Source organism: Mustela putorius, unplaced genomic scaffold (assembly GCF_011764305.1).
Source record: "Mustela putorius furo isolate JIRA1106 unplaced genomic scaffold, ASM1176430v1.1 tig00003987_pilon_pilon_pilon, whole genome shotgun sequence".
Taxonomy (NCBI): Eukaryota; Metazoa; Chordata; class Mammalia; order Carnivora; family Mustelidae; genus Mustela; species Mustela putorius.
This window is the reverse complement of record NW_025422126.1, coordinates 4,682,350-4,696,360: the sequence shown is the minus strand read 5'-3', so window position 1 is coordinate 4,696,360 and position 14,011 is coordinate 4,682,350. Positions and strand designations below refer to the sequence as shown.

The following is a 14,011-nucleotide window of genomic DNA, read 5'->3' as shown; positions in this document are numbered from 1 at the left end:
ATCTCTCTCTGTCAAATAAATAAATAAAATCTTTAAAATATATATATTTTATTTATTTATTTGACAGACAGAGATCACAAGTAGGCAGAGAAGCAGGCAGAGAGAGAGAGGAGGAAGCAGGCTCCCTGCTGAGCAGAGAGCCTGATGCAGGACTCGATCCCAGGACCCTGGGATCATGACCTGAGCCGAAGGCAGAGGCTTTAACCCACTGAGCCACCCAGGTGCCCCCAAAATAAATTTCATTTTTTAAAAAGCTATTCTATGCCAACTACTGTGTTGAATATTAAAGGGAATATAAAGACAAAATGTAACAACATAAACAAACTTTGAAAATATTAAACTAAGTGAAAGAAGCCAGTTACAAAGAGCCAAATATTGTATGATTCCATTTATATGAAATACCTAGAGCAGGCAAATCTATAGAGAAAGAAAGTAGATTAGTGGTTGCCTAGAGCTAGAGGATCTGAGGTGGTAGGGATGACAACTGAGGGATACGGATTTCCCTTTTGGGGTGATGAAATGTTCTAATATTGATTATAGTGATGGATGTACACTGAGTGTGTATATACACACACACATATATATAAATACATATACATATATATTTCTTAACTTGTTCAAACACATGACCCTGAGATCAAGAGTCACATGCTCTCCCATATTCTACTGACTGAGCTAGCCCAGTGCCTCATACTCCGAATTTATTAAAAGTCACTGAATTGTATATTTTAAATGGATGAATTGTGTGGTATGTGAATTGTATCTCAATAAACCTGTTTTTAAAAAAATGTAAGCACAACATAAATTAAAAAAAAAAAATAAAATAAAAAAAAAAAGAAAAAAAAATTAAGAAAAAAAAAATGTAAGCACAATCCTTGTCCTGCAGGAGTTTGAATGGCTGGAGTTACAGGCACACTTCCGTATTAAACAGCTAAGCAATACCACAAGTATTATATGACTTAAGTCAAAATAGGTGGTATGAATAACAAGCACCTCCAGCAAGAAATTCAGGTGGAGATGGCCAGGAAAAATTCTTCTTCTGAGGTGATACAGACACTGAGAATCTGTTCAAAGTCATGAACGTTCTCCCCATACAAATACATATTAGCACAAATAAAAGTTTGCATACTACTTAGGGAGATTCACTGAAACTCTTCACATCACCCACATACCACTATGCTAAATTAAGAGCTCCTCAGGGACAAGAATCATGTATACCTCTCAGGCACACTGCAGATATTCAATCGATGTTTGTTTTTGTAAACAAATGATTAGAAAGCGAATGAATGATACCCATGGCTACCATTTATTAAGCCCCCACATCTATTTTGTTTGGTACTTACCATGTATCTAAATCATAATTCCCTTACAGAATATTATTATCCCACTTTACAGTTAAGAAATGGAGATTAAATAATTTGCCCAAAGTCAAACAGCCACTACCAAAACTAGCATAGGATCTCAGGATTCTCTGAATCTAAAGTCCCTAATTCCCCCCCTATTCTATACCCTCTCTCTCAAATGTGTTAGTGCTTAAGAAATCCAGGCAGGGGCGCCTGTGTGGTTCAAGTCAGTTAAGAGACTGACACTTGGTTTCAGCTCAGGTCAGAAGATCAAGCCCTGTTCTGGCTCCGCACTTGGCACGGAGTCTGCCTGAGACTCTTTCTTTCCTTTGCCCTCTGCCCCTCCCCCCACCATACACTAGCTTGCTCTCCCTCTCTTCCTCTCTAAAATAAATTATAAACACACACACGTGTATGTGTATGTATAAGTGTGTGTGTGTGTATACATACACATATATATATTCTGTTCACTCATTTTTATTCTGTTTGTCTGTCATGTTTGTTAAATCTTAGCCCTGGAGAAAAGAGAGTCCTCTGCTCTAACTCCAGGGAGGGGAAGTACTGGCCAGGGTATAATGGCACTGGCTGGAGCTCCTGACTCCCAGGGCTCCTTGTTGCCTTCACTGCCTTTCATGTTGACCATTTAGGTTAAGCATATTGTACTCATAATTAAAAAATCCTTTAGTATCTGATTTAATTGGACTGTTTAGGATCATCTATGTATTTTGCCCTTCCTTCCATCTATTCATATCCTTTCCAATCATCATGACCTCACATTCTCTAGGAGATTTCTCCTAAATTTGTTCAAACTGTTCCCTTCCCCTGCCCTGATTTTTTAAAAAGATTTATTTATTTATCTGAGATACAGGGCAGAGGGAGAGGGTCTGAGCCGAAACCAAGAGTCAGATGCTTAACTAACTCTGCCATCCAGGCACCCCCAGAATATATTCTTAAGTGGGTCACTTCATAAAGAAGAGGAATTGAATGGGAAGAAAGATCTAGATGACACTGATTTTTTCCCTCACTTTAGTCACTCAGATTTCTGAGTCTCTACAAAAGCAAAGGATTTAATTATCTAAAAGCCAGGATTAAGGGTTGGCAATTTTCTGAAAGACATTCAAATTGTGGTGTGAACTCTCCCTTTCAGCTCTGGGAAATATGCTTCCTCTCCCCTGCATGCTCGGCATTATTTATCAGAACAAAAGTAATCTATTTTGGGACTATATCCACAAATACCCGCTCCTCCCAGTCAGCAAATGAAGAGCGGCTATAGCTCTGCAGCAAATAGGAAGAGGAAGGCAGTGATGCTAGTGAATGAAGGAATGAATGGGGACACAGCTGCCGCAATGGGTTACCAAAATACTTGTGCCATGAGCTCTGGAGTCAAGAACAGGGGGACCGCACAGCTACCAAAGACTGAAGTCACCAAGCCAAATCTATACTGTATGAGTAGCTTCACACACCTGAGTCCCAGGTGAGTAGTGATAGTAGTGAGTCAGGGGACCATAAGGCAAGCAACTGAAAGCTGTTTTACAAGTATTAGCTGAGAGGTTCCTGGGTGGCTCAGTCAGTTAAGCAGCTGCCTTCAGCTCAGGTCATGATCCCAAGGTTCTAAAATCCAGTCCTGAATCTGGCTCCCTGCTCAGCAGAGAGTCTGCTTCTCCTTCTCCCTCTGCCTCTCCCCCATTGCTCATGCTCTCTCTCTCCCTCTCATGCTCTCTCTCAAATAAATAAATAAAATCTTTTTAAAAATTAAAAAGAAGAAAAAGAAAACATTTAAAAATAGCTATTAAGAGTACATTTGTGTATTAATACTTTTTTTTTTTTTTTTTTAAGATTTTATTTGAGGGCTGGGCGCCTGGGTGGCTCAGTGGGTTAAGCCGCTGCCTTCGGCTGGGGTCATGATCTCAGGGTCCTGGGATCAAGTTACGCGTCGGACTCTCTGCTTGGCGGGGAGCCTGCTTCCCTCTCTCTCTCTCTCTGCCTGCCTCTCCATCTGCTTGTGATTTCTGTCAAATAAATAAATAAAATCTTTAAAAAAAAAAAAAAAAGATTTTATTTGAGGGGCGCTTGGATGGCTCAGTGGTTAAAGCCTCTGCCTTTGGCTCCGGTCATGATCTCACGTTCCTGGGATCAAGCCCTGCATTGGGCTCTCTGCTCAGCAGGGAGCCTGCTTCCCCCTCTCTCTCTTCCTGCCTCTCTGCCTACTTGTGATCTCTCTCTCTCTGTGTCAAATAAATAAATAAAATCTTAATTTAAAAAAAAAGATTTTATTTGAGAGACGCCTGGGTGGCTCAGTCGGTTAAGCCACTGCCTTTGGCTCAGGTCGTGATCCTAGGGTCCTGGAATTGAGTCCCACATCCGGCTCCTTGCTCCGCGGGGATCCTGCTTCTCTCTCTGCCTCTGTCTGCCACTCTGCCTGCTTGTGTACTCTCTCTCTCTCTGACAAATAAATCAATAAATACAATCATTTTAAAAAAAGAAAGATTTTATTTATTTGACAGAGATTACAAGTAGGCAGAGAAGCAGGCAGAGGGACGGGGTAAGCAGGCTCCCCGCTGAGCAGAGAGCCCAAAGTGGGCTGATGCTGGCTCAATCCCAGGACCCTGGGATCATGACCTAAGCCAAAGGCAGAGGCTTTAACCCACTGAACCACCCAGGCGCCCCTTTAATAAATATTTTAAACAGCAGTTACTATCACTTATTGAGTACATCCTTTATGATCACTTGACACATACTATTTCAGTTCCTCTTTATATCAATCTTCTCATAGAGGCATAATTGAGATAATTGTCCCTATTTTACAGAGAAAAAAAAAAAAAAAAACAGAGGCTTAGGAAAACTGCCTGAAGTTATAGGTTTGGCAAGAGGCGCCAAGAATTCAAACCCAAGGCTGACTGAATCCAAAGCCCATGTCTTCCATTCTACCATACTACCTCTCACAGAGTAATACCAATTACTGAAATTCATATGCTAGTAACAATAGCATCAATAATCCTACCATTTCTTGAGTAACTGCTATCTGCCAAACATCATTTCCTTTAATCCTCACAACCATTCTGTGAGGTAGGTTTTTTTTTTTAAGATTTTTTAATTTATTTTATTTGACAGACAGAGATTACAAGTAGGCAGAGAGGCAGGCAGAGAGAGAGGAGGAAGCAGGCTCCCTGCTGAGCAGAGAGCCCGATGCGGAGCTCAATCCCAGGACCCCAGGGTCATGACCTGAGCCAAAGGCAGAGGCTTCAACCCACTGAGCCACCCAGGTGCCCCTGTGAGGTAGGTTTTTTGACCCCCATTTTATTGCAAGGAAACCAAAGCTCAGAAAGGTGAATTAATATGCCTTAGGCACACAGCTGGCTAGTGGTGTTTTAGCTGACCTTTCCTAAGTTCTTTCAAAACCACTTTTGTTCATAGTCTTTCCCAAGTCTCTTCTTAATATGTTTATTTGTTTATTTTTTTTACAAGATTTTTATTTATTTGACAGAGAGAGTGAGAGAGTGTACAAGGAGGGAGAGCTGCAGAGGGAGAAAGAGTAGCAGACTCCACGCTGAGCAGAGAGACCAATACGGGGCTCCATCCCAGGACCCCGGGATCATGACCTGAGCTGAAGGCAGATGCTTAACCACCTGAGCCACCCAGGTGCCCCTTAATATGTTTAATATGTTGGGGTGCCTGGGTAGCTCAGTCATTAAGCGTCTGCCTTAGGCTCAGGTCATGATCCCAGAGTCCTGGGATCATGCCCCACATCAGGCTCCCTGTTCCACCGGAAGCCTGCTTCTCCCTCTCCCACTTCCCCTGCTTGTGTTTCCTCTCTCACTGTGTCTCTCTCTGTCAAATAAATAAATAAAATATATTTTAAAAATATGTTTAATATGGTGACTGTCAGTCTGTCTTTGCACTGAGTTTTGGTAGCACTTAGGAGCACAGGTTAAGGATTCATACAAACCTGGGTTTGAATATCAAATTTCCACATTCATATTTGTACGATCTTTGGCAAGTCCCTTAAGAAATACTTAGCCTCCCATACATATGATTAAATTTGTATGAAATGACCAGAACAAACAAATCAACACAGAAAGAAAGCAGATTAGTGGTTACATGGGTATGGGCAGGAGATGAATGAGGAATGACTGCTTATAGGTATAGGGTTTCTTTTGGGAGTGAAGAAAATGTTCTGGAATTAGACAATGATGATAGCAGCACAACTTTGTGAACATACCAAAAACCACTGAATTGTCCATCTTAAATGGGTAAATATTATGGTATGTGAATTATATCCCAATTTTTAAAAAAAGAAAAAAAAAGAAAGAAACATCTGGCCTTCTAGCATAACTGCTGGATTGTATTTCCAGGCCACAGATGAGCTTTGTTAAGCCTATATCCTACCTCCTTCCAGGGCTAAATTGTTTAGAAATACCCGTGGTTACCTAAAAGGTTAAGTCCAATCCCCGACCATTTCCCCAAGTCTCATTCACATATTTGTCTACATATTGTCCCTTGATCCAAGCCCCGCTGCTTCTCTCCCTCCCAATTTCTTCTGAAACCTCTGGAACTTCAAATACGTTCTCATTTCAGGGCCTTTACATATACTCTTTCTGTTTAAATTCTATCATTCTGGGACGCCTGGGTGGCTCAGTAGGTTAAGCCGCTGCCTTCGGCTCAGGTCATGATCTCACATTTCTGGGGATCAAGTCCTGCATCGGGCTCTCTGCTCAGCAGAGAGCCTGCTTCCCTCTCTCTCTCTCTCTCTGCCTCCCTCTCTGTCTACTTGTGATCTCTCTCTCTGTCAAGTAAATAAATAAATAAATAAATCTTTCAAAAAAAAAAAATCTATCATTCTTTAAGTCTTAGTCATGTAGCATCCTCAAGAAAACTTTCCTTACTGCTCAGATTTACTTGGATCCTGCTGTTGTACACTCACATAGCACCCAGAATACTTCTTTCGTGGCATTTATCATAATTAGTTAAGCAGTTAAATGTTTAATTAGCCTGTCTCTTTTGCTAAGAATACAAGCTTCATAAAGACAGGAAACTGCTATATCCCAACATCTACCATACTTTCTGGCACACTGTGGGTAGTCAGTAAATATCTGCTGATTGAATTAATAAATCCCTCCAAACCTCACTTCCTTATCTTTTTTCTTTTTAAGATTTATTTATTTACTCTGGGTGGGGGCAGAGAGAGGGGGAGAGAGAGAATCCCAAGCAGACTCCCCCACCCAGTGTAGAGCCTGGTGCAGGGCTCGATCCGACAATGACCAGAGCCAAAACCAAGAGTCGGACACTCAATCAACTGAGCCACCCAGGTATCCCTCCTTACCTTTAAAGAGGTTATAAAAATATTTACCTCAGGGATGCCTGAGTGGCTCAGTCAGTTGGATGTCTGCCTTCAGCTCAGGGCATGAACTTTTGTTCAGTCACTTATTCACTCAGTATATATCAGGTACTTACTTTAGGTCAAGTACACTGTAGGCAGGGTACATATACATATAAAGAAAATATAGGGGCGCCTGGGTGGCTCAGTGGGTTGGGCCTCTGCCTTCGGCTGTGGTCGTGATCTCAGGGTCCTGGGATCGAGCCCTGCATCCACCTCTCTGCTCAGCGGGGAGCCTGCTTCCTCCTCCCCTTTTGCGTGCCTCTCTGCCTACTTGTGATCTCTCTCTCTCTAATAAGTAAATAAAATCTTTTAAAATATATATAATGCAGGGGCGCCTGGGTGGCTCAGTGGGTTAAGCCGCTGCCTTCAGCTCAGGTCATGATCTCAGGGTCCTGGGATCGAGTCCCGCATCGGGCTCTCTGCTTGGCAGGGAGCCTGCTTCCTCCTCTCTCTCTCTCTGCCTGCCTTTCTGCCTGCTTGGTCTCTGTCAGATAAATAAATAAAATCTTTTAAAAAAAATTTTTTTTAATATATATAATGCATATATATATATATATATATATATACACACAGCTACCTACCCTCAAATCTTTCTAGTGAAGACAGCAGATGTGCAAATTATTTATTACATTGCAATGTGAGATCAGGGTAATGGGCTGTATAGGAAAAGGAAGGATTGGCTACTTGGAAAGGCGAACGAAGGTTTTCATTCCGCATTTCACAGATGAGGAAAAGCAATATTAACCAATTACAGAAACATAAAATACTCAAAAAAGGAAAAGCAGTGGAGTTTTAGGAGAGATAGAAACAACAGGCTCCAGTCTCAGCTCTATGGTTCACTCAACTGGCTGTTGTCCTATAAAAAAAAAAAAGCATTTAGGGGTGACTGGGTGGCTCAGATAGTGAAGCATCTGCCTTCAGCTCAGATCATGATGGTCCTGGGATCGAGCCCCGCCTCAGGCTCTCTACTCTGCAGGAAGCCTATTCTCCCTCTCCCACTACCTCTGCTTATATTCCCTCTCTCGCACTCTCTCTCTCTCTGTCAAACAAATAAATAAATAAAATCTTTTTTAAAAAAGCATTCATTAGGGGCGCCTGGGTGGCTCAGTGGGTTAAAGCCTCTGCCTTCAGCTCAGGTCATGATCTCAGGGTCCTGGGATCGAGCCCCACATTGGGCTCTCTGCTCTACGGGGAGCCTGCTTCCTCCTCTCTCTCTGCCTGCCTCTCTGCCTACTTGTGGTCTCTCTCTGTCAAATAAATAAATAAAATCTTAAAAAAAAAAAAAGCATTCATTAATTCAGGCATTCAATAGGACATCTGAAAACCTACCATGTACCAGACACTGTGCCAGTAGCTTCCATTTCATTTCCTGTGCCTGTGACAACCGAATGAAACTATGAAAATGAAAGCAGTACATAAACTGAAGAATACTACCAATATTCCTGCATATACAGGCCTTCACACCTTACAAGTACTATTATTTACATTATCTTCTATAATTGTTACAATTCTAATGGTGGCATTATCATCTGCATTTTAAAATAAGAAACTGAAGCACAGAGAGGTCAAATACCCATCTAAGGTGATATACATAGCAAGATATAGAACCCAGGTCTGATGCCAATTCCCTGGGTTTCTCTCTCTCTCTTTTTTTTTTTTTTTTTAATTTATTTATTTGAGGGAGAGAGAGGACACAAGCAGAAGGAACAGCAGAGGAAGAGGGAGAAGCAGGCTCCCCTTGGGACATGGGGCTCAACTCCAGGACCCCAGGACCATGACCTGAGCCAAAGGCAGACACCTAACTGACTGAACCATCCAGACACACCCCTGGGTTTTGCTTATAAATGTAAAACATTAACACTTCCAGACAGGCTGAAGATGGTCACAAGACTACATATGATTAGATGCCAAGAGATAATACCAGCTAGTTCAGAAAATAATCATTTTAGCCAGAGTAGTCAGAAAGGTTTTATGGAAAAGATGAGACCTGAGCTGGGTGTTCAAGGATGTAGGTAAGAAGGGTGAGGGTATTTCAAGTGAGACTAGCCAAAACAGCAGGGCGGAGTAGAAGAATAAAATCAGTAACAAAGGCATCTGGAAGGTAGCAGTGGTATCAGACTTGGAGAGGCCCTATATGCCCTTTTATCTTTAGGTGATGCCCTAATGACAGATTTACATGGGCTCTCCTGGAGTCTAGAATGGTAGGAAACAGTATTCCTTGAAAACTTAGGCCTCTCTTTCAGCAGTCCTCAGAATCAAAGCAAATACAACAGGGCCATGGAGTCACCAAACTGACCATCTTTAACAGTGGAATTTTGAAAACTTCCTGATTTTTTTTTTTTAATTATCCTTTTACCAGATCTGGCCAAATTCTCACAGTTAGACTAAAGTGAATATTAGTGAGTTGTTTTATAAAGATGTAAGGTTTGAGCCATTAAGGAAACAAGCCTAAAGACGTTTAGGGACCACCCCAAGATAACTAATGGTAGACCCATAAGCAGCAAAGATCATGCTGACCTATATATATCATGGACATAAAATTTCTACAAGGCTTAAAATAAAATTTTAATATAAACTACTAAAAGTAAGTCATCATTCTGAGCAGCATTATACAACTAAAAGAACACAACTGAAATCTGTTAAGAGGGCAAGGAAAGACCAAGGAATGCATTTATCGTGATTCAGAGGGTTTTACTGCAGTCATTTAAATAAGGTTTTGTAAGCAAAAATTTAGGTTATTTCCCTTTTCGTATCGCCAAGTAGCCTCACAGCCTCACATCCCAATCTGGTCACGAACTCAAAACGGTATACTTAGAAAAGACTCCTGAAGTGCAAAAATAAAATGACCCCCTCAAGGTCATTCAGATTATCGGAACTGATCGCGGTTTCGAGATTCCCACTGCGGAGCTCTTCTCTCTTCAGGCCAATGGGCTGCCAGGGTGGCTGGTGGAGGGGGCGTGGCCCACTGGCAAACGCCTCCGAGTGCGCCCGGAAAGGAGTGGAGGGAACACAACCCTTTGACTACGAGGCGCCGCGTGTGCTGCCGGGAGAGCCTATTCTCGCCGGTTTCTCATACCCGGATGTCTACACAGGCGGTGATAGCCTGGTTGCCACCTACGAGTTTTATTCTCCCCACCACCTCCGCCGCGGCCAGAGTACTTGGAACCTACGTTACCTTTCCCAGAGCTCCGTTCATCATCTGCTGTTGCGGCCGCTAACTGTAAGCTGAAAATCTGCCCAACCTGCAGCGATCCCCGGGCGTCTGAAAACACTGACGGAACGCCTCGACCGTGTCCAGTAACAATATGAGACCGAGAGTCACTCAATTCCCGCAGCACCTTGGTTCCGGTAGCTTCTGAAACTCAGAAGCTAGAAAAGTCCGCCTCGCTACAGCTTAAGTGTTAACTTCACTGCGGTTCGTCCCGGAGTAATTGCCACCTCTGTGTTGTGCCGAAGCTTTGCACACGATTCTGCTATGTCTTCCACCATACTGTGTATTAGTTGTTACTGTCTCTTTCACATATTTGATTTTGAGTTCCTCAAGGACTGAGATCCTGATGAATTCATGCCAGTGGCTAGCAGAAGACATGGAGAGTTCTGACTTCTAACCTTGACTTAAAAGCTGATTGACCCTAAGTGAGCTTTTCTGACATTCAATTGTCTCATAATAATTGGTAACAACTACTTTCTATTGACTCACCATTACTTGCAATGCATTATCTCAGAGCAACCTGTAATTTATCCCTCACAAGCCTGCTAGAGAAATATTATCAGTTGGGTTTACATATAAAGATATTCCGAGAGGTTAAGAGACTTGTCTGGGGCCAACCAACTGAAGCAGTTGAATTTCAAACTCAGTCTGCTTGATGCAGTGTTTTCCCTCTTAAACACCCCTTCTATATGCGATACTAATGTCACTGCACTTTCAATTACTTACTTTACACACATTATCCATTTACTTAGCATGACTTTGTGCCAGTCCTTTGATTAAATCTTGGGAATACAGAGATGAATAATACGTAGTCCCTGCCCTTAAGCGGCTCATAGAGAATTTCATCAAACTAAAGAGCTTCTGTGCAGCAAAGGAAACAACAGAGTGAAGAGACAGCCTACAGAATGGAAGAAAACAGTTGCAAACCATACATCTTTTAAGGGGTTAATATCCAAAGTATATAAGGAATTCAACTCAATAGCAAGAAAACAAGTAACTTGATTTTAAAATGGGCAAAGGCATTTGCCACACGCAGATGGACCTAGAGGATATTATGCTAAGTTAAATTAGTTGGAAAGAGAAAAACAAATACCATATGATTTTACTTATCTGTGGTCTCTAAAAATCAAAACAGACTCTTAAATTTGAAGAACAAATTGATGGTCCAGAGGGAAGATGGGTGGGGATAGGCGAAATAGGTGAAGGGGATTAAGAGATACAAATTGATGGGCGCCTGGGTGGCTCAGTGGGTTAAACCGCTGCCTTCATCTCAGGTCATGATCTCAGGGCCCTGGGATCGAGTCCCGCATCGGGCTCTCTGCTCAGCAGGGAGCCTGCTTCCCTCTCTCTCTCTCTGCCTGCCTCTCCATCTACTTGTGATTTCTGTCAAATAAATAAAATCTTTTTAAAAAAGAGAGAGAGATACAAATTGAAGTTATAAAATGTCACAGAGGGATGCCTGGGTGGCTCAGACAGTTAAGCATATGCCTTCCACTCAGGTCATGGTCCCAGGGTCCTAGGATCGAATCCTGCATCTGGCTCCTTGTTCAGCAGGGACCCTTGCTTCTCCCTCTCCCTGTCATTCCCCCTGCTTGTGCTCTCTCTCTGTCAAATAAATAAATAAAATATTTTTAAAAATTTTTTAAACAAAATAAAATAGTTGGGACTCACTGAAGCAGGGTACAGATTGGTGGTTACCAGGCATTTGAGCAGGAATTGAGAGAAGAATGGGGAAGTGTTGGTCAAAGGGTACAGAGTTCCAGTTATTCAGAATTAATTAATCTTAGAGATCAAAGCATGATGGCTACAACTAATAATACTGTATGGAATAATGAAAATATGCTAAGAGAATAAATTTAGGTGCTCTCGTCACAAAAGACAACTATATGAGGAAATGATATATTAACTAGCTTGACTGTAAGTAATCTTTTCACTATGTAGATGTATATCAAATCATCATATTGTATGCCTCAAATATATACAATTTTTAGGCAGCTGATAGAGATCAGTAGGGAAGCTAAGTCATAAACAAATAATTAGAAAGCAATGATGAGGGCACCTGGGTGGCTCAGTGGGTTAAAGCCTCTGCCTTTGGCTCAGATCATGATCTCAGGGTCCTGGGATCGAGTCCCGCATCGGGCTCTCTGCTCAGCAGGGAGCCTGCTTCCTCCTCTCTCTCTGCCTACTTGTGATCTCTCTGTGTCAAATAAATAAATAAAATCTTTTAAAAAAAAAGCAATAATGAATTCTAATTACAGAGATAGACACATAAACTTTGTGTATGAAAGGAGTACCTGGTCACATAAAGTCAACATCAAGTGAAATAACAAATCTGCAGTTGTTTTTATTGTTGGCATTATTATTATTGCTCCACTGTTTTGATGTTATTATTGTTGTTCTTAGCAAGGCAAAGACGTAAAACCTGGTAAATATAAATGGGGCTTCAGGTGATAGGGAGTTTGCTTTATTGTCAGAAACCCTGTCAGGATCTCATATCCTATTTGTGTGCCTCGGTGGGTGGCTCAGTAAGCTGAGGCTTGATTTCAGCTTGAGTCATGATCTTGGGGTTGTGAGATCAGCAGGCATCAGGCTCCTTGCTTGGTGAAGAGTCGGCTGGAGATGCTCCCTCTCCCTCTGCCCCTCCCCTGCTCTCTCTCAGAAATGAATAAATTGCTTTTTTTTAAAGCCATTATCCTACTTTTTTTTAAATCTATTTTTCCTATGATGAAATTCCAAGGTGCTACAAAGGAATATGTAGGAAAATCTATGTCCCCCAAAGGTAGTCCTTAACCCTGTGGGGGTTGTTAAGAGTTGTTAAGAGATTATCTAAAAAGACAAACTCAGGATTAAGTGATGCTCTTAGCATAATGCATTGTGCATGGTGGCCACTCAATAGAAAGTAGTTATTATCAGTTATTTTGAGGCAACTGAATGTTGGAGAGGCTCACTTAGAGTCAATCACTGTTTTTTTTTTTAAGTTTACTTACTTCTTTTAGTAATCTCTATACCCAATGTTGGGCTCAAACTCACAACCCCAAGATCAAGAGTCGCATGCTCTACCTACTGAGTCAGCCATGTGCCCCTCCATCAGCTTTTTTTTTTTTTAAGATTTTATTTATTTATTTGACAGAGAGAGATCACAAGTAGATGGAGAGGCAGGCAGAGAGAGAGAGAGAGAGAGAGAAGCAGGCCCCCCGCTGAGCAGAGAGCCCGATGCGGGACTCGATCCCAGGACCCTAAGATCATGACCTGAGCTGAAGGCAGCGGCTCAACCCACTGAGCCACCCAGGCGCCCCAATCCATCAGCTTTTATATCAAGGTTAGAAGACAGATCTCCATGTCCTCTGCTATCCACTGAAATAAACTGATTTATCAGATAGGATCTTAGTCCTTGAGGAACTCACAATGAAATATGGGAAAGAGATACTAACAAATAACGAACACATAGTATAGTAGATGAAATGGCAGAATTGTGTGCAAAGTATTGAGACAACAAAGAGACAGCAATTAATTCTGCCTAGACAAATAACAGACATTTCATACCTCCAACACAGTGACTAGACTTTGCTTGCATGGGTATCTGAAAGCTGTTGAGATTTTAGAAGTGAATTTTTATTATTATTTTTTTTAAATAGAAAAAAAAAAAGTCTGTTGAGATCCTAGTTTGTGTCAGGTCAGATCCTTTCAGGTATAGAATTTCATTCAAACCTCCCCAATAACTGTGTGAAGTTGAGAATCACTCATTTCATAGATGAGGAACAGAGGCTGGAAGAAGTTACCTAGTTAACATAAGCCACACTGCAAATGATGACCTGTCTGATTACAGTGCCTGTGCTCCGTCTGTTGCACAGAACTGCAACAATAGGTTTCCAAAAGGGCAGACTGGCTAGGCCAGGGAGTTTCCTTCCTTGCCTAGTCCAGGTAAATGCAACCTATGCAACCAGGTAAATGCAACCTGTAATGTAAGATACAAACCTATCTTTGTGTTGTTTATACGCTCTAAAGAGGGAGAAATCTGAGGGAAAGAGGGGTAAGAAGGAAGAAAAGGACAATTAGCAAAGCACAAGGATTCTCAAGCAA

At 41.8% G+C, this 14,011-nt stretch overlaps 1 protein-coding gene across 2 annotated transcripts in view; it reads right to left on the bottom strand.

The window, feature by feature from the left end:
• The window catches only part of MRPL48 (mitochondrial ribosomal protein L48), a 55,956-nt gene extending 45,911 nt beyond the window's left edge, over positions 1-10,045 (bottom strand). The window contains exon 1 of one of the 2 annotated variants that reach the window (XR_006604211.1): positions 9,896-10,045. Coding sequence is in view for 1 of the 2 variants with exons in the window: in XM_004768083.3 (XP_004768140.1) it covers positions 9,896-9,919 (24 nt within the window). In the remaining variant the exon portion in view is untranslated. The remainder of the gene's footprint in view (positions 1-9,895) is intronic. The other variant, XM_004768083.3, reaches the window with a different exon arrangement.
• Between the last annotated feature and the right edge of the window lie 3,966 nt (positions 10,046-14,011).